General features: G+C 35.8%; 1 protein-coding gene across 2 annotated transcripts in view; it reads left to right on the forward strand.

Annotated features, from left to right (window-relative positions):
* Nucleotides 1–207: 207 nt before the first annotated feature.
* Nucleotides 208–20,825, forward strand: part of LOC149922144 (arrestin domain-containing protein 3-like) — a 34,220-nt gene continuing 13,602 nt past the window's right edge. The window contains exon 1 of one of the 2 annotated variants that reach the window (XM_090164221.1): nucleotides 208–904. In XM_090164221.1, the coding sequence (XP_090020347.1) occupies nucleotides 646–904 (259 nt within the window). In that variant the 5' untranslated portion in view covers nucleotides 208–645. Of the gene's footprint in view, nucleotides 905–12,797; nucleotides 13,464–20,825 lie in introns of those variants that run through there. The other variant, XM_090164220.1, reaches the window with a different exon arrangement.

Consider the following 20,825-nt stretch of genomic DNA (forward strand, 5'->3'; position numbering starts at 1 on the left):
TGTTTACGTTATTCTTAAACGTGCCTCATCTTCATAAACAAATTCCGGACCCACAACAGCGGCAAGTTTGCGAGGTGATATAGCTCCGGCTAGCGGGCGGACAGACAGACAGACAGACAGAAAGTCGCGCGCGCGAGGGGCGTAGGGGGGGGGGGAGAAGAGGTGGTCGGCGCGTGCGCGGTCTTAGTTTCTCCTTAAAAACGGGAAGAGAGGCCTCCGAATCGCTCCGCGGGAGAAAGTAACGGCTATAATTTAGGGTGCTCTAACGAAACTCGCGCGTTTTCTAAAAGCCCTCGTCAGAAAGGAAACTTATACGTTGTAGGTTCTTCCTTTCGGGAGTCTCAACCCTACAAGGACGAGTCCCCCCCTGATTAAACCCTTATCGATACAGCCCCTCGCGAAAGGAAGCGGATGGTGCGGCTAACGGCATTCGGGAGGTGACAGCGAAACGAGCCAGACCCGCGAATGCGATACGACGGAGAGCCGAATAACGGCGGCTCAAATCGTCAGTGGTACGGCGAGCCTGTGGAAGATCTCCCGGTACGTCGCTAAGCCTTTGACGACGGGATCTTTATAATTAAAAAGACGTCGCGAGAGGAGAGAGAGAGACACACACGCAGGGACGAGAGAGAGAGGAAAGAAAAGATGGGGAGGCTGAAAGCGTTCGAGATAGTTTTCGATACGAACAAAAGCGTCTTCTACCCCAGCCAGCAAGTGAGTGGCAAGTGTATCGTGGACCTTCGCGGGGACATCAAGATGAAAGCGTTGAGGATTTACATGCGCGGAGTGGCCAAAGTTCACTGGACAGAGTCGAGGAGTACCGGGAACAGACTCGGCGCTTATACGGAGCATTACAACGCCGAAATTGAGTATTTCTTCAAACGTCAAATCCTCTTCGGAATGGGTAAGTTGAGAGACGAAAATAAAAGAGCGTCGCGGTTCTATTCTTAACCCGACGCGCGCCGCCCAACGCCGCTTCTAAATAGGCCGCCGCATTTCACTCGCTATCGTCGACATCCGACAAAATTCAGGACGCCAAAGATAAATCCTCCGCCCCAACGAATGCACGCGCTGCCAACTGATTTCTACTTCGCCTTCTTGATATTATTGACCTCGGAAATGTCCGCTCACGCAACGGCTTGTTTTGTTTCGGTTTTAATACGCCTATCAACGAAATAAAAACGTTTGGGTGCGTATCAGTGGTCCCGTGGCAAAACCTAGTAAACGCCATTTTCTTAAAATTTTCGATATTTCATTATTTGATTAACACTATTTCTTATACTAGTAACATTACCATGATTCACCCAGGAATATTTTCGGTGGCCTTTTTAGTAGGTGTACAATTCACATATGTACTTAAATTTACAACTTACTTGAAATTTCCAAAATTGGCGTATACTAACAAGGAGACGACCCGAGGTGTAACGCACCGATTTTGTTCAAATTCGGGGGGTTTGGTAGACCTTCGAGTTACTTGAAAAACCCTATAAGGGAAATGTTTCCATAGGCCACCGTTTGGCCATGGCAACCAAAAATGTTTTTGACAACACGAAATGGAAATTTTCCCATTGAAAATAACATGGGAATCTGACCAATAAAATATAAATTTTGGAAAATGCTAAAAATAGAAAAAAAAATTAAAAAATAATGAAAAACGTTCGAAATTTATTAAAAGTTTTTCAGGGCCCTTAAAATTGGTTCCCATGTTTTATTCAATGAGAAAATTTCCATTTCGTGTTGTCAAAAACATTTTTGGTAGCCATGGCCAAACGGTTGCCTATGGAGACATTTCCCTTTAGGGTTTTTCAAGTTACATGAGGGTCTACCAAACCCCCAAGTTGAACAAAATCGGTGCGTTACACCTTGGGTCGCCTCCTCGTAAGTTTTGCCATAAGGCAGAAGATATATTTGACAAAAATGTATCGACTAAATGACGAAACCAAGTATCTAAAAAAAAATCATTAAAAACGTATTTAAAGTATTACACGATGCTTTTTAAAAATGGTAAAAAAAAACCGATAACTTTTAAGTTCTACTTTCCTTAATATTAGCGTAAAAGAATTTTGAAATTGTCTATCGAAAAACGCCAAAAACAATTCGGATAAGTCGAGTTACCTGGTTTTGGAACTAAGTTAGCGGATTTATTCAAGTACCAATAATAACTTCAACACGGTTTATTATTAAAATAAATTATTTGATTTGTAAATTAAATTAATATAAATAATAACTTACAAGGGGAGTACCCGAGATTTGTATTGCCGATTTTGTTCAAAGTCGGCCGTAATGTAGATCTATATGAGATTTTGAAATTTCCCTAAAGGAGACGTTGTACTACCCATTCGATTTGCCATGGCAACCGAAAATGTTTTTGATCACTTAAAACAAAAAATCTCCATTTTAAAAGCATGGGATTTTCTCGGTTTCACCTACGAAAATTTAAAAAAAAAAATTTAAATCACGAAATGGGTAATTTGGATCACATTTACGTAAATTTCATTAAGTTAGGGTAAATTGGAATTTTTTGGGTAAAATAAGGAAAAAATCTTATATTTATTTTAGGTGGTCAAAAACATTTTCGGTTGCCATGACAAATCGAATGGGTAGTGCAACGTCTCCTTTTGGGAAATTTCATATCTCATATAGATCTACATTACGGCCGACTTTGAACAAAATCGGCAATAAACACCTCGGGTACTCTCCTTGTTAGTCTTCCCAATAATCTTGAGCTTCAACAGAAATCATCCTATCGCGACGACTGGTTTCTTTAATAGCTGTTTAAAACAATTCAAGATGTTGGTCCCCATTAGTGCTCGGCATTCGATTAATTTTTATCCATGAATAAAATTAGCTCGGCGATATTTAAATAAATTTATTTAAATAACCAATAGTTGAATCAAAATTGTAAAACGTTTAAATAATCGAAAGTGAATATGCCTATTATTTAAATAAAACAAACAATTATTCAAATAAATACCACTTTTATTCAAATAAATACCACTTTTATTCAAATAAATACCACTTTTATTCAAATAAATACCACTTTTATTCAAATAAATACCACTTTTATTCAAATAAATACCACTTTTATTCAAATAAATACCACTTTTATTCAAATAAATGCTTGGTTGCGTAAAAAACATAATTAAATAAGTTAAAATGATATTCTTTTTACCAATGTTTTTTAAATAAATTCGGAAATTTGTGGATAATGAATAAACAATTCCGAGCACTAGTCCCGATCTATAAATATATTAAATATAGGCTTTCCACAAATATAACGGCCATATAAAAAGCGTAATAAACCAATTAAGCGCGTTACACAATCTCACGATAAAAGAGCGGTAAATACTGGCAAACATTCTATTATTAACGCGATAGAGGTTATTATTTATAGTCACTCGTGAAATTGGGACTATACGATAATAAAGCTCTCGGATTAACGGATGAATTTTTACCTGTACAGATTAAATGGTGTCACGAGTTCTTAGCAAGATCACGGCCTCGCACAGGTATTTTGCTTTATTTCCAAAGGAAATATTGTCAGTAATCAAAAAGTAATTATTCGTAAAATATCCCGGTTTTCGTTACTTTTAAGTATTGCCAAATCACGAATTTGTCATTAATATTTTCTGTAAACTTGACACTACAAAGACGTCAATGGAAAAATACCGCGAGACATCATCTCCCAGTGTTCCAAGGTGAAACATCCAGCTGGCAAATAGTACGGCAAACAGTTGTAATTTCCAGTCTCGGCTGTAATTAGTTTACTGGCAAATACTGGGTTGTTAGTATATTTGCAGATTCATTGAATTTTCCGAGTTTTCTTGGCATATATTTTCAAATTTAAATTCCCCGAATTTTCCCAGTTTTCTTGGCAAATACAGGGTTACCACTATATTTGCAGATTCCCTGGATTTTCCCAATTTTTCTTAGCAAATACAGGGTTTCCACCATATTTTTAGATTTAAATTCCCTGAATTTTCCCAGTTTTCTTTTCAAATATAGGGTTGCCACTATATTTGCAGATTCCCCAACGTTTCCCAGTTTTCTTGGAAAATTCAAGGTTGCCACCATATTTTCAGATTTAAATTCCCCGACTTTCCCCAGTTTTAGGAAGGGACGTTTAGACCTATTTCCAATTTCTCAGACTTTTCCCTGACCTATGGCAACTCCGAAGTATATTTTTTTACTGAAAAATGAGTAATAATTATTTATTGGAGATGCTATCACAAGATTGAATTCCAACATTTTTATATTGTTATTACTCTAATATTGTCCGCGATTGGTTATTGACCTAATCTTTTAATTTACAAAAATTACCTTTCGGTACTATTTGAACCTAGCCCTCCTAAGTTACGTATGCAAATTTTTTTCTCCAAAAACCGTTGCTATTTTAAATTAATTTAAAATTTTTTACTTTATTTATATTTGCAACTGTCTCCTTATTTTAACTAGATTTTCGATCAATAATCACTTTTCAACCACGGTTTTCCAACCGTCGATAATCAACATTTCAACAACAATTTTGGCTAAAGATTTTACCAGCCCTTCAGTTTGAAAAAGCGAGCAAAACACTTCTATTAAAGAATTGCAAAATGTTTTCGGTAGGTTCCCGCGACAATTAACAGATCATTTGTTAATGACGAATTTAGTTTAGTTTTTATTTAGGAGCTCCTCTAAACTGTTTTGGTGTAAAAACGAAATGTTGATTTTGGCGCGAAGTAAAGAAAGCTAATTCAAGTGGAAAACACAAAGTTTTTTTTTCAGGTTTACTGTCAAAGAAAAATGTATTTGCATTTTGGAAAAATTATTCTTTATAAACGCAAAAGGCGGTTTTAAAATTCGTCGACCTTGTATGTGCCTTTCCCCGAGGTTGTCGGGTTTTACTTTAACGGCAATTATCATTTCACGATACTCAATTATTGCTACGACTCGCTGGAGACAAGACTTTTTGCCACTAATTATTGAAAACGATGCGTTTAAACGGTACCTTCAACCCGGTTTAAATAAAATCATAAGTAACATATCACTGATAAGTAAACGCTTTTGACTTTTCCTAAAAAATCTGTGCACCAATTACAGGTGTATGAAATTGAGTACAAATCTTAAACATTTTTATAGGTAAAATAGGATTATATTTCTAAAATTAAAAATACAGGACGATTTTTTCAAATTATATCTTATTTACTAACTTTATGCATTTAAAAACAAAATCTATATTTCTGGAGATAAATCTTTCAATTTCAATTAAAAAATAGAAATTATTTAACCATTTTAATCCAAAAATATACTAGTAGCTAACCATGTTAACAATAAAAAAAGTATAAACTAGAGTGACTTTGTATAGGAATTTGTCTTATAGCTAAATCTAGGAATTTAACTGAGTGGCAGGATTCGAAATGGGCAAAATATCAAAATTATAGGTTTTTTATTTTTATAGGTTTTGGGGATTTTGCTAAAAATATAGGATTTTGTAGGACATTTTTGAGAATATAGGATTTTGTAGGAATTGTAGGACCTCTAGGGGCCCTGGTACACCTTTTGTCGTGCTAAATCTGTAAATTCAGGGTTTTGTTTTTTATTTTTTAAATAGAAAAAAACAATTTATTTGATTTAAATAGGATTTTAACGGATTTTATAGATTTTTAAAAGATGTTATGCCGGTTTTTATTGACAAATTCATTAATAATTTCAATAACAATAATTAAAAATTAAATTTTATTGAATTGACATTGCTAGAGAAAATAGGTTCGTACATTTTCATAAATACGTCGAAGTATTAAAGGTGATTTAAATCAATGATTTTAGTTAAAAAATAAGAAGCTGCACATTGTGCATTTTTGACTTTCGTCATTATAGTGTTCAGAGTTATCAAAATTTTCCCAGATATTTGGATTTTCCTTGACAGATATTTAAAGTATTCTTTTTGATAAAAAAATAATTTCCTGGTATTCGGTTTGTACGAACCGTGCAACAAATGGTATCCGTTATTGATATCGATTGGTCACCAAGCGATTGCGTTAAAAAAATGTGGTAATTCTGTTATCAAAATTACTAGGTAAATACGATCCAAAACGCAGTTAGATCTCGATTTGTAAGATAATCACCGTCATAATAACTTTTATTTAGCTAGTCAATAACTCACCATTATTTTGGTGAAAGGGTTATTTTAACTAAGAAAAAACGTTTGGCCTTTGCTGATATAAAAACAAATTTATCAAAGAAAATTTTATAGGAAAAATAGGAATATATTTCTAAAAATATAGGACTTTATGGGACTATTTTTACAAAATGATAGGATTTTTTTGCTATTTAATTTACTAACTTTATGCATTTAAAAACAAAATCTATATTTAGATAAATAAATCTTTGATTTTCACTTAAAAATAGATACTATTTAACCATTTTATCACAAAAATATACTAGTAGCTAACCATAACAAAAGTATAGACTAGAATGACTTTTTATAGGAATTTATCCTATAGCAAAATCTAGCAATTTAAATGAGTGGCCCTGAATTTGACATCGGGGGAATAGGACGTGTAATACCATAAGTCTATTATATTGTACCATAAGTTTGTCACTTTGGGGAATATTTTACTAACAAGGAGAGTACCCGAGGTGTTTATTGCCGATTTTGTTCAAAGTAGGGCGTAATGTAGACCTATATGAAATATGAAATTTCCCAAAAGGAGACGTTGCACTACCCATTCGATTTGCTATGGCAACCGAAAATGTGTTTGATCACTTAAAACAATAAAATCTCCATTTAAAAAAGCATGGGATTTTCTCGGTTTCACAGGGTCCTAGCTACGAAAATTTAGAAAAATTTTCAAAATCACGAAATGTGTAATTTGGACCACATTTAGGTAAATTTCATCCAGTTTGGGTAAATTGAAACATTTCTAGGGTAAATTTGTAACAAATTTTGGGTAAAATAAGGAAAAAATCTTATTTTGGTTGTAAGTGGTCAAAAACATTTTCGGTTGCCATGGCAAATCGAATGGGTAGTGCAACGTCTCCTTTTGGGAAATTTCATATCTCATATAGGTCTACATTACGGCCGACTTTGAACTAAATCGGCAATAAACACCTCGGGTACTCTCCTTGTAAGAGCTAGTAACGGAGTGACGTCATCACAAGAATAAAATATCCCCCTAGCGAGGCGCTGTCAAAGACTACGTGTGACGAAGCCCGTAATGCAGTCTGTCTTGCGAATAGCTCTCAGTAAAATTTTTGCTTGTGTAAAATAGGAAGTGTCACACTTATATAACAATATTACTTATGGTAATACTTATGTCTAAAATGTTACTTATGATATTTCAGCGTGGATTGGTCCGTTATTCAATTTCTTTGTCCTTATAACAATGGAAATAATATTATTCAGGGGCCCCTATAAGTGTTATCGTTAAATATGGCACCACAAAGTTCTACAGGCTAAATGAAACTTACTTAAGAGGTGACGAATTAGAAAAGTTGGGCAGAAAAATATGAGGCCCTCAGAAGAAAGACAACCTAAAAGGAAATATTAAATAATTATTTTCTTGTTATTACTGGATGACAGGTCACTTTTGCAATAGCCGCGCTACAACTTAGAACGTGAAAAGAAAGTTATTTCAATTGAGCGGCCTCATTGCGGAATGCAAACCGGAAATTACGTTATGAAATGCCATTAATTATATCAGGTTCTTTTACAATTAAATAGACGATTTTTCTTCAACATCCTGCATTAACGGCATTACTTAACGTTATGAAGTGTAAATACCAAAATCTTCAAAGTACATGGTAATAAAATAATTAAGTGTACATGAATCGTTAAATTAAAATTTTCATTGTAATAATATTTATTTTTGATTTACAAAGGTCCTACAAACGGATTTCTCATAACCTATCTGTGAATTTCACATATATCTGATTTCCACTGATTTCTCATAATCTATCTGTGAATTCCACTGATTTTTCATAATATATCTGTGATTTCCACCGATTTTACATAATATATCTGTGATTTCCAACGATTTTACATAATATATCTGTGAATTCCACTGATTTTACATAATATATCTGTGAATTCCACTGATTTTACATAATATATCTGTGAATTCCACTGATTTATCATAATATAATTGTGCTTTCCACTGATTAATCATAATATAATTGTGCTTTCCACTGATTTATCATAATATAATTGTGCTTTCCACTGATTTATCATATAATTGTGCTTTCCACTGATTAATCATAATATAATTGTGCTTTCCACTGATTTATCATAATATAATTGTGCTTTCCACTGATTTATCATAATATAATTGGGCTTTCCACTGATTTCTTATAATATATTTGTGAATTCCACTGATTTTACAAAATATATCTGTGAATTCCACTCATTTCTCATTATATGTGATTTCCACTGATTTATCGTAATATATCTGTGATTTCCAATAATTTATCGTAATATACCTGTGATTTCCACTAATTTATCGTAATATACCTGTGATTTCCACTAATTTATCGTAATATACCTGTGATTTCCACTAAATTATCGTAATATACCTGTGATTTCCACTAAATTATCGTAATATATCTGTGATTTCCATCAAATTATCGTAATATATCGGTGATTTCCATCAAATTATCGTAATATATCGGTGATTTCCAGTGACTTTCTTAAGTTATATCAAGTAATTACTTACAATTTGTACACCTGATTAGTAAAGTTAGAACACCCACGCTACAAACCGAAAGCTCTAGTAAACAGTCCATTTTACACTCGAGTTTCTTAAATAAAAATTTTAATTTGACAATCCACTTCTTTTAAAGTATTTAATTATAATTAACGTAATTATATTTTATCTGAAAAATTGAGCCTTATTTAAAAACGTGCTCTTCAAAAGATGGATCCAGGACCTGCTTCTCGAGCGCCTTCGCGGCGCGTTCGTACGAAAGACGAGCAACTAAGGCTTAAAAATGATCTCACCTCCAGCCTCTCTTACTACGCGGAGAAGAGTCATTTCCACTTCCGCGAGTCTCCCTTTCCAAGCTCAAACCCGAATCTACTCGAAGCCAGACGCGGAATTTGCCAGATATTTAATTTTCACTGTTTTATCCTAATTACGATTTCAATAATTTCGTAAGATTAGACTCTCCATTTCGGTTTCAGAGAGCGAAACTAAGTTTCCGAGAAAATGGGGCGCGTTCGTTCCTTCGACATTATCTTGGACGGCGACGTGTACCTCGTGGGTCAAAGGGTCAAAGGTCGTTGTTCGGTAGTCATAAAGGGTAACTTTCAAGCCGACGCCGTTCGCGTGTACATGTTCGGGAAGGCCACGGTCAGGCTGAAAAACGACTTTAGCGGAGAATACGATTCTGAAGATTACATACACTACGTTATCGCCAAGCAGGATCTCTTTTTGCCAACTGGTAAGCGAATCCCTTCCGTACCGATGTTATCGCTGTTATTAGAAATTTTACTTTTATTATATTAATCGAAGCTGGAAAATAATGTATTTTTTATTAAACCAAAACAACGGGTTTTTGTGAATTCTTCTTGAGCTTTATATACGTAACTAAAATTTAATTTGAGCTAATAATGACTATTTTCTGACTATACTTAAAGGGCTAAAGCCCCGTTTTCAATTACGATAAATTTCAGGCTTTTCGCTTTTGCTTTTTGGACGCGCTTTTATTTCAAAAGAAGCCTATATCAAATCAAATTAATTATCTGCTTCTCGTGACAACAAAGCAGATAGAGAAGGTTCTCCCGGTTGGTTTTGACGCAAAAGTGTGATTTTTGTTCGGAAAAATCGTGATTGAAAATGGGGCTTTACACCTTTTTTAAACTCTTTTAAAGACTTTAAACAAAAACTAAAGTTTAGATTGCTTCTAACAGAGCCCCCACTCAAATATTCAATTTTTTTTATAGGAAAAATAGGATTACTTTTCAAAATATATAGGACTTTATAGGACTATTTTTACAAAATTATAGGATTTTATAGGACTATACAGGGTGTTTCAAAAAGGGTGGTTTGAGCGATCACCTACGGGTTCTACAGATTATTTTAAGACGAAAATGTTCTATGACATTGTTTCGATTTGGACCGCCGTTTAGAAGTTACGAAATACTTGATGTATGGATGACCCCTAATTTTAACGCTAGTTTTAATAAAATTATCAATGTAAATAAATAGTTTCATTCGTGGCTCTCCGAACGCGCTCAAAAAATATTTCGCTGTGATTAGCGCGCAAACGTAAAGTTTGAAGATTAATGAAAAATTCAGGCGTGGGCTCGCGCTGTTCAAAACAGTTTCCGAAGCGCGTGAATTTTTCATTCGTCTTCAAAACTTTACGTTTGCGCGCTACTCACAGCGAAATATTATTTTGGGCTATGAATGAAACAATTTATTTACATTGATAATTTTATTAAAACTAGCGTTAAAATTAGGGGTCATCCATACATCAAGTGTTTCGTAACTTTTAAACGGCGGCCCAAATCCAAAAAATGTAATATAACATTTTCGTCTTAAAATAATCTGTAGAACCCGTATATGCTATTTAATTAACTAACTTTATGCATTTAAAAACAAACTCTATATTTAGAGAAATAAATCTTTGATTTTCACTTCAAAAATAGAAAATATTTAACCATTTTATCACAAAAATATACTATTAGCTAACCATGTTAACAATAACAAAAGTATAAATTAGAATGACTTGGTATAGGAATTTATCCTATAGCTAAATCTAGAAATTTAACTGAGTGGCGGGATTTGAAATGAGCAAAATATCAAAATTATAGGATTTTTTTAGGACTTTTGGGGGATTTTGCTAAAAATATAGGATGTTATCGGACATTTTTGAAAATATAGGATTTTATAGGAATTATAGCACCTCTGGGGGCCCTGTTCTCAGTGCCTTGTCGATTTCGAAGTTTTATTAAAAACCTGAACCCTACAATCTACCAGTGCCATTAAATAACAAAAGATAGTAATATAGCTGTAAACCTTTTAGCTGAACATTTAGTTCCAGTTTTGATACTGGATAAATATGGTTTTGATTATTACATTCGTCTTGTTTTGGCAAGAAAATGTACAAATTTATAATTGTAAATAATTTAGAGTAAATCGTAACAAAGTTAAAAAAACCAAAGTATTAATCCGGATATTAATTATTTAAATGAAACAATATGACTGTTAACGGTAGTGTATGCCTCTTTTGAAGCTACTGATTATTTTGGTAGATCAAAACAGACCAGGTCCCATAGAAAGGTTTTAAACCTTAGTGATGCAATATTTACAAACTAATTACAAAAAAAAACAATTTAGAAAACAGAATGAATGAATGAATGACTTTAATACCGTCCATAAATTACAATTAACAGGGAGGAGTCAATGACTCTACCGGTACAATATGATAAAATACACTGAAACAATAAAAATAAATCAAGAAAACAGTAAAATGTAAACAAAGATACAGAAACACTGACGTTGAAGGTGAAGCAAACCACCAGGGATAATTATAATACAATTTTTCTACATAGCATAACCTAATTGGCACTAAAAAATTGTATCTTCAAGCTGCAATTCTACGCCCCAAAAAATAGAAAATGTAACGTAATCTTAATTTATTTACTACATATATTTTGATCAATTGATTCTCTAAAATATTTATCTTAATATTATAAAATCCGAGATACTATAGTTTGGAAATCGGGTAAATTAATTGTATTGGAATAAAAATATACCTTTAAATCTAAAATGTAAAAACAATACAAAAGAAATCCTTAATTCTACGGCCAGTTATACGGTTGCTACGCCATTAAGACCCAAAAATCCGTTTTATTTGTTTAAACCAGTTTTTTTTGGTTTAAATCAGATTTTTTTAAACACTGCTTTATTTTACTTTTAATCTATTTTTCGCTTTTGTTCACCCGTGCATACATATTACCAATCAACTAAAAATTAATAAGAGTAATTAAAAATATGGCTAGACCAGAACAAAGTTTTAGTTTTAGTTTCGATTATTAAAAATCTCACCAGCACGAAGTTTTAGTTTCATTTTTGATTATGTATAAATGCAGGGGGACCAAGAAAATGCCTCGAAAATGTTATCGAACAAAATAGGAAATTTTCAAGCTAATTAAAGGAAAATATATAAGAAATCATAAGCAAAAAAAGGGATTCTTACCGAAAAACAGCAAATAAAATAAAGTTAAATATAGGATGAAGAAGCGTACACGACGACGGAATGTTTTCGGGTTACATACTACACGAGAAAACCTAAGGTATTGAAAATATAGGAAATGTGGTCACCTTGTAAATGATTTAGAAATATAATCATTTCGGTAAGAAAATGTACAAACATTTTCGAATAATTTTTATCCATGAATAAAATAAGCTCGGCGATATCTAAACAATATTTATTTAAATAACCAATAGTTGAATAAAAATTGTAAAATGTTTAAATAATCGAAAGTGAATAAGCCTATTATTTAAATAAAACAAACAATTATTTAAATAAATTCCACTTTTATTCAAATAAATGCTTGGTTGCGTAAAAAAAATAATTAAATAAGTTAAAATGATACTCTTTTTACCAACGTTTTTTAAATAAATCGGAAAATTTGTGGATAATGAATAAACAATTCCGAGCACTATTTCAGAGTAGGAATTAGCGATAGAAAATCCTGTACACGAAGCTTAGTAATGACGTCAATTGATAAGAGTGCGCTGCAAAAAAGAAGCTTGGGCGCGTGCTATAATCTGAGCTACCGATGTCTCGCTGGAAGAAGTCAGCTGCGGTGGGGGAAGCGAGGGGGGGAGGACGGCGACGATCGATGGGCCGTGTCGTGCAGGTATTGAGGGAAAAGGCACCGAAAATGACTGCTAGCAGCGAGTGGAATGTTACCTGGCGATCCTCAAGGCCCGATTCCGCGCCGAGGAAAATCGAGAACGGAACTTAGTGGCAAAAATTGAATAAAATCGTGTTATAAATGCGGATAGTAGTCGTTGCCGCGTCGCCGAAATTCCGAGCTGTCTTCGCGGCGCGCGGAGAACGCGTCCGAGGCTTAGCGACCGAGGCTAGTCCCACTACTACGCGGAGATTTGTAATATTCATCGGCGGCTATTTAAATCCAAGCAGAGCGGAAGCGGTTCTCGTAGCGCGTCGGGAGGAGCGGGTGGCGGACATGAGGCGGTGAGCGATGCTGGGACGGGTTCGCTCGCTGGACATAGTCCTGGATGGCGGCAAAAGCGTCTATTTCCTGGGACAGCGCGTCAAAGGAAAGTGCGCGCTGGATATCAAGGGGAGTGTGAAAGTACGGGCCGTCCGCGTCTACATGTTCGGGGTGGCCAAAGTGCACTGGACGGACACTGACCGACGGACCGGAAATCGATTCGGTGCCTACACTAAAAACTATCGAGCGGAAATTCAATATTTATTCAAGAGGCAGGTCCTCTTCCTGGGTGGTAAGCCCTCCTTTTTCATTCTCAACATTGTATCGAAATCCAATTTATCGATTTTACGGAATTAATAAAAGACCGAAATGGTAATTTCAGGAATCCATACCTCTACTTGGAATGCTTATCCCGCCGTATCGCGTATGGTAAGATCACTCTGATTGACCCCGCCTACGAAAGAGGAAATCCCCTTTGCGCCCGCTCCCCTCTCACGTTGTTGTTTGTTAAGTTAACATAGTGACGTCAAAAAAACCGTCAGCCACATCGAGACGAAAATCTGCCGCGATAAGCATTCCAAGTAGAGGTATGGATTCCTGGTGATTTGTAATTGTAATTTTTAATACGATAATTTTTCGCGGTATCGCGATTATTTACGCGTTCGTAGATCAAAAATAGATCAAAACGCCTGTAGAAGTATTCCAACCGCGAAACACCCGTGTCCAGGGTTAAGCGAGCTACCAGGGGCAATAAGCTAAGGTCCAAAATCGTATGATCGCGCTTTTATGATAATACGACATTTAATCTAGACGCAAGTATCGGTTAATTAAAGAATAGACCAAGAAAGAGCATTTTGTTTAAAGCAAATGGTGGATCCTAATAAAACACTAAGATGAGCTTCCCCGTATTCTTCAATCGAATCATCAGTCCCATTACACTCTAAGAAACGCACGCGTAAGAATCAACAGCACTCCTAGTGGCAAAACATGAAATTTGCTGATCTACTTCATACAGCGATAGATTTCTCAATTTGACCATCGAGGAAAATATAATTGTTTATAGGATGCTTAAAATTCTACCATCCATGTTGTTATACGTAATATTTTAATTTATTTTTGTTTAATCGAAAAGATATTTATTGCAATTAACGATTTAAAATCAAACTAACAATTGCCAGTGGGTATAGTTTCCAATATACCCCAATTTTTTAGTCCCTGTACATAGCCGTTGTAAATTCCAACCAATCGGATATAACGCGCTAGGTCTGATTTGTAAGTTACTGTCGACAACGACATCTATTGAGCAATCGACGTACTAACACTAGAACCGTCACTTGTGTCAAAAGGCAGTGGCGTAACTAGAAAAATTGGGCCCCAATGCAAAATGGGCCCCGCTATAATTACGCCAGTGACAGTAGACGGGCCCCGATGCATCGCATTGGGTGCATTGGCCTAGTTAAGCCACGGTTAAAAACTTGTTGAGGTTAACGGTAATAGTGAGTGTAGGGAGCTCTTGGCTCGCGTGGCGTGAAGGACTTGCCCCCACCCTCCTCTGCAATTTAGCCAAGCCCCTAGAATTAACGATTTGGGTACATTTGTTCGAATTTCATTCGTCCGAACGGTGGTACAAATGTCCGAATGATCATTTGTCCGAATGCTGGAAAACAGGATCGTATGTCCGAAAACGTATTTCATTTGCCCGAAAAATGTATCACAACTTTTGTTGGTGATTTAGTAGTTCAATTTATGTTAACTTAACTGGCGAATTTCATTTGTTCGAATAATCGCTTGTCCGTTTTTTCGAACATTAGGAATTGGTTGTTTTTTTTTTAAATATTGTTAATATATGAAAATAGTAACATTAACGTGAACCTAACCTAACCTAACCTAAAATATCCACAACATTCAACACAATAGATGCTTAAATAAAACCTGTTCAGTTATTTGCCTAGAAGTAGTAATACATACTGGCAAAAATCTTTATATTTTAAAGCGCGCGCTACTTAATATTTCAATACAGAAGGGCTCGTTCAATTTCGCACGCGCCTCTTGAAAGACAATGAGCGCGCGCGCCATCAACTTTAGCCTTAGAAATAAAACTAACATAAACACGTGACTATTTTATTCAGTGACTCGCGCATGCGCGTAGGAGAGGAAAAGAAAAAGAGAGCGGCATTTATCGAAGCGCCTATTCCCACTTACTATATCGGCCAAAAAAAAATCCGGACCAAAAAAAACAGCAATAAGAAATATTAATTTAGCGACCGAATTCGGACAAGTGATGCTACCGATTCGGACGAATGAAACAAACAAGTTGTCCAATTCGAACAATTGAAACATTTGTTATTTCGGCGGTTCGGACGAATGAAATTCGAACATTTGTTCCACCTTCGGACGATTGAAATTGGAACAAAAGTACCTACCCCGAATTAATGGCATTAAAAGTCTCTCGATGACTTGAACCTAAGGCTGATTATTATTAAATAGGCCAATCCGGTTGTAGAATTGCCCATCTATCGGTTCAAATACAACATTTCGCCACTTCCTGCAAGACGTATTTAAATCAGCGTTGTAAATTCGATAATGACACGAATGACACACGCGAAGGAGCATTGAGAAATCACCTTCCCAAAAGAATGAGCGCGAAATTGGTGCAGTCTTTGAGGCGGCTTTAAAAATAAAACTGACAACGCGAAGTACCGACAGAGATTAGAACAACGAGAAATCCCGACCCGTCCATTTGGCGTCAATGAAGCAATTTCGAGGGAAAACGAGAATCGCGGTGTTTGTCTTTTGACTAAGCAAACAGGAACTACATTTTACGTAACATTATGGATCCGTACATAAAATATTGGGCGGAAATATGAAACAAGAAAAGGCGTTACAAAAATAGTTTCACGCTTAAAGACTGTCTTATACCGTTCTTGTTTTTGGTCCGTCCAAATATCGTTAGTCAGTTTCTCGACTTATGTACAGCTAGGAGCAACAAACACGCAAGGAGAACGCAACCCGTCAAAAGTCGTGCATTCGGAAATTGTCTTAAAAATCGAAATAAATCTGTAAAATTAACACGCGGCAACGTTAGACCTCAAATCGGGTAATGGGTAAAATGAGGGTATTTTGAACATTTCATGGGAAATTTAAGGGTATTTAAAAATAATCTATCATGAAACATAATTTCCCTTTTTGACAAAGTGTAACTAAGTTGGCCGTAAGTGGAAAACTGTTTTTGCTTATGTCGAGACCTTTTTCGGTTCTTTCTCTGTTGTCAGCTTTGCCGATTGGAGCAGACAAAAACATTGTTTACGTCCCTAATATAGCGAATTGCATACCTACCATTAATATGATTGTCTTTTTCTTTGTAAAAATTAAAAAAAACTGTGATAATTTAACTACATTTTTTAAATCGTTGTTTTTTATGGTAATTTTCAGGGTATTTTTAAATTTAAAATGGGTAAAAGTGAGTATTTTATTGTTTGTTTCTTGTGGGAATTTTAAGGGTATTTTTGAAATTTGGAATGGGTAAAAGTGGGTATTTTATTGTTTGTTTCTTGTGGGAATTTTAAGGGTATTTTTGAAATTTGGAATGGGTAAAAGTGGGTATTTTATTGTTTGTTTCTTGTGGGAATTTTAAGGGTATTTTTGAAATTTGGAATGGGTAAAAGTGGGTATTTTATTGTTTGTTTCTTGTGGGAATTTTAAGGGTATTTTTGAAATTTGGAATGGGTAAAAGTGGGTATTTTATTGTTTGTTTCTTGTGGGAATTTTAAGGGTATTTTTGAAATTTGGAATGGGTAAAAGTGGGTATTTTATTGTTTGTTTCTTGTGGGAATTTTAAGGGTATTTTTGAAATTTGGAATGGGTAAAAGTGGGTATTTTTCAGCTTATGTCTGGGTAAAATGATCTTTTGAAAGTGGAAGTAATTATTTGCGAAACAAGTTGGTGTGGTGTTTTGCCTCGTGACCTGTGACGTAGAAAGCCTAAGAAACTTTTATGTACTATAAAAAATCGGCATGAATTGTTAAAATTGTTTTCGAGATTGGCTATCATGAACATAAAAAAATTGAGTTTAAAAGTGCAGTTTACACTTTGGGCCAGAAGATGTCTCTGACGTCAATTGATACATTTCACGAATACTCGTATTCGTATTAACATATTAATAAGTTAAGTTAGAAGAGACCACTGTGAGAAGGATGATAAAATACGCGAAAAAGTAGATTAGTCCATATTTAAAAGGGATAATATAGCTAAATCCTAAACAAATTTGAAGAAATTAAAAAACTTACTAATAACTCGTACCGATAGGTCTTCGAGCGAATCTCGGATCAAATAGATCTTCGAGTAATAAACTACATAAAAACTAAATAAAATAGCCAGAAATTCCAACGGTAGACCGGTTTCGTTCTATTTGGAACTCATCAGTACCGTGCGGGAAATCTGGCTGGCGACTGTTATATCGAAAAGAGAAACTAAGCCTAAACATTAAAAATTTCAAAGATGTATCGGTACGAGTTATTAGTAAGTTTTTTAATTTCTTCAAATTTGTTTAGGATTTAGATATATTATCCCTTTTAAATATGGACTAATCTACTTTTTCGCGTATTTTATCATCATTAACATATTAATGTTTACTAGTAGTACTCGTAAAACCAAACCAGATATGTAAATTAATGGGCGTTATTTATATGAAAGTCAAACCATCCCAAAACAGCGTAAAAATAAAATCAAACTTGAATTCCCGGCCATCTTTTTTATAAAAAGCCGGGACTAAAAATAGAATACATTTTTTCCCTCTTCATCCTGGTTAGTTGGCATTACGTACTAGGCGCAAATGGGAGGGTAAGGTTTACATCATCCGTACGTCCAACGTGAAGTCACCTTAGTCCCGGTTTAAACTATAGAGGATTTCCCCGAAGATAAGTTTCAAAAAGCGAATCTTGGAATGTGTTGAAAAGGAATTTTTCCTCCAATTTAAAAAAGTAACCTCGAGCCGCGCGCGCGTTTTTAAAAAGTTTAATAAAAGTATTAAAGAAAAATGTTTGTAAAAGGAAACCTACTATTTTGGGAGTAATTCGAAGCCCTTTTTAGATGGAAGATATCACCGCTATTTTTAAAATGCAACGCGCCTACCTCTTTCTCCAGCTACTTATGGCGTTACGAGCATTCGACGGAAATATTAAATAAATGCTTCTAAATAAGAAAATATTTCTCGAATCGGGGGCTTTCCCCTCTACCTACCTCGCCTTTGAACCATGGGCTTACATCTTTTCCAAATTCACTTATAAACATTAAATGGAAACAATAATATGAAATAGAAATGGACGAAATATATTTGAAACAGAATGACGGTTATAGCGATATTTGAAACGGTGTGGCGTTGTTAACGATATTTTAAACAGTGTGACGTTCTTAGTAATATTTGGAAACGGTGCACATGCCGTTGTTAGCGATATTAGAAATGGTGTGGCTGGTGTGGCGTTGTTAGCGATATTTGAAACGGTGTGGCGTTGTTAGCGATAGTTGAAACGGTGTGACTTTTTTCGATATTGAAACGGTGTGACGTTTTTAGCAACATTTGGAAATCGTTCACATGGCGTTGTTAGCGATATTAGTGTGGCGTTGTTAGCGATATTAGAAACGGTGTGGCGTTGTTAGCGATATTTAATTGAAACGGTGTGTTTCTTTTGTGATATTTGAAACGACGTGACGTTGATAGCAATATTTGAAACGGTGTGACTTTTTTGTGATATTTGAAACGGTGTGGCGTTGTTAGCGATATTTGAAACGGTGTGACGTTGTTAGCAATATTTGGAAACGGTGCACATGGCGTTGTTAGCGATATTAGAAATGGTGTGGCTGGTGTGGCGTTGTTAGCGATATTTGAAACGGTGTGGCGTTGTTAGCGATATTTGAAACGGTGTGGCGTTGTTAGCGATATTTGAAACAGTGTGGCGTTGTTAGCAATATTTCGAAACGGTGCACATGGCGTTGTTAGCGATATTAGAAATGGTGTGGCTGGTGTGACGTTGTTAGCAATATTTGGAAACGGTGCACATGGCGTTGTTAGCGATATTAGAAATGGTGTGGCGTTGTTAGCGATATTTGAAACGGTGTGGCGTTGTTAGCGATAGTTGAAACGGTGTGACTTTTTTGTGATATTTGAAACGGTGTAGCCTTGTTAGCGATATTGGAAACGGTGTGACGTTGTTAGCAATATTTGGAAACGGTGTAACGTTGTTAGCAATATTTGGAATCGGTGTGACGTTGTTAGCAATATTTGGAAACGGTGCACATGGCGTTGTTAGCGATATTAGAAATGGTGTGGATGGTGCGGCGTTGTTAGCGATATTTGAAACGGTGTAGCGTTGTTAGCGATATTGGAAACGGTGTAGCGTTGTTAGCGATATTGGAAACGGTGTGACGTTGTTAGCAATATTTGGAAACGGTGCACATGGCGTTGTTAGCGATATTAGAAATGGTGTGGATGGTGCGGCGTTGTTAGCGATATTTGAAACGGTGTGACTTTTTTGTGATATTTGAAACGGTGTGGCGTTGTTAGCGATATTAGAAATGGTGTGGCGTTGTTAGCGATATTAGAAACGGTGTGGCGTTGTTAGCGATATTTAATTGAAACGGTGTGTTTCTTTTGTGATATTTGAAACGACGTGACGTTGATAGCAATATTTGAAACGGTGTGACGTTGTTAGCAACATTTGGAAACCGTGCACATGGCGGTGTTAGAGATATTAGAAATGGTGTAGCGTTGTTAGCGATATTAGAAATGGTGTGGCGTTGTTAGCGATATTTGAAACGGTGCACATGGCGTTGTTAGCGATATTTGAAACGACGTAACGTATTTTGCGATATTTGAAACGGTGTGGCGTTGTTAGTGATATTTGAAACGACGTAACGTATTTTGCGATATTTGAAACGGTGTGGCGTTGTTAGCGATATTTAAAACGACACGACTTTTTAACAGTACGCCAGAATAATTGCCTCGGAAGGGCCCTTCATATCGGCTTTGGCCCAACCCCAATTTCAAATGGAGCGCCACTGTGTTTTAGTAAACTCCCAGAAAACGGGTCGTAATTAAAAGCGGTGAGAATGGAGGCACTCCGTTCACGAGAGCCATTTCAAGGTCCTGAACGCCAGCCCTCCCCCGCTGTTATCGCTTGTTTCAACCGTTAGAAATTTTAATGACGAGCCATCGCGATGCCTTCGAAACAGATTTTCCGCATTCACTTCCGACAATTACGGATCACTTTTTCCATCTCGCCTCTTTCCGCGAGGAACGTCGGGATCAAAACATTCGAGGATGCTTTTGGGGGATCATTATTTCCACCGAAGTCAGGTGGCCCTTAAAACTCGCGCATCCACTTAGGATCGGGGCGGGGCGCGCTTTGAATTGGGACCCAGTTTATTTAGCGCGTTGACGAGACAAGCGTGGCTTTCATTTGCGCGATTCCCCATTTATTTATATATATTTATCCCCTGTTGTATTTTCGCCATTTCACCCATTAGTCGGCGAGGCGGGTTGTTTCATAGGGTAGCTGAAGTTACAGGGGTGAGCGCGAATTCAGGAATTTTTGGGATACGGCCAGCGCGTACAGGGAGATGCCGCTCACGCCCTACAGTCCTTTATATTTTTCATTAA

Source organism: Leiobunum rupestre, chromosome 11 (genome assembly GCF_980474605.1).
Source record: "Leiobunum rupestre chromosome 11, qqLeiRupe1.1.hap1, whole genome shotgun sequence".
In the NCBI taxonomy this organism is placed as follows: domain Eukaryota; kingdom Metazoa; phylum Arthropoda; class Arachnida; order Opiliones; family Sclerosomatidae; genus Leiobunum; species Leiobunum rupestre.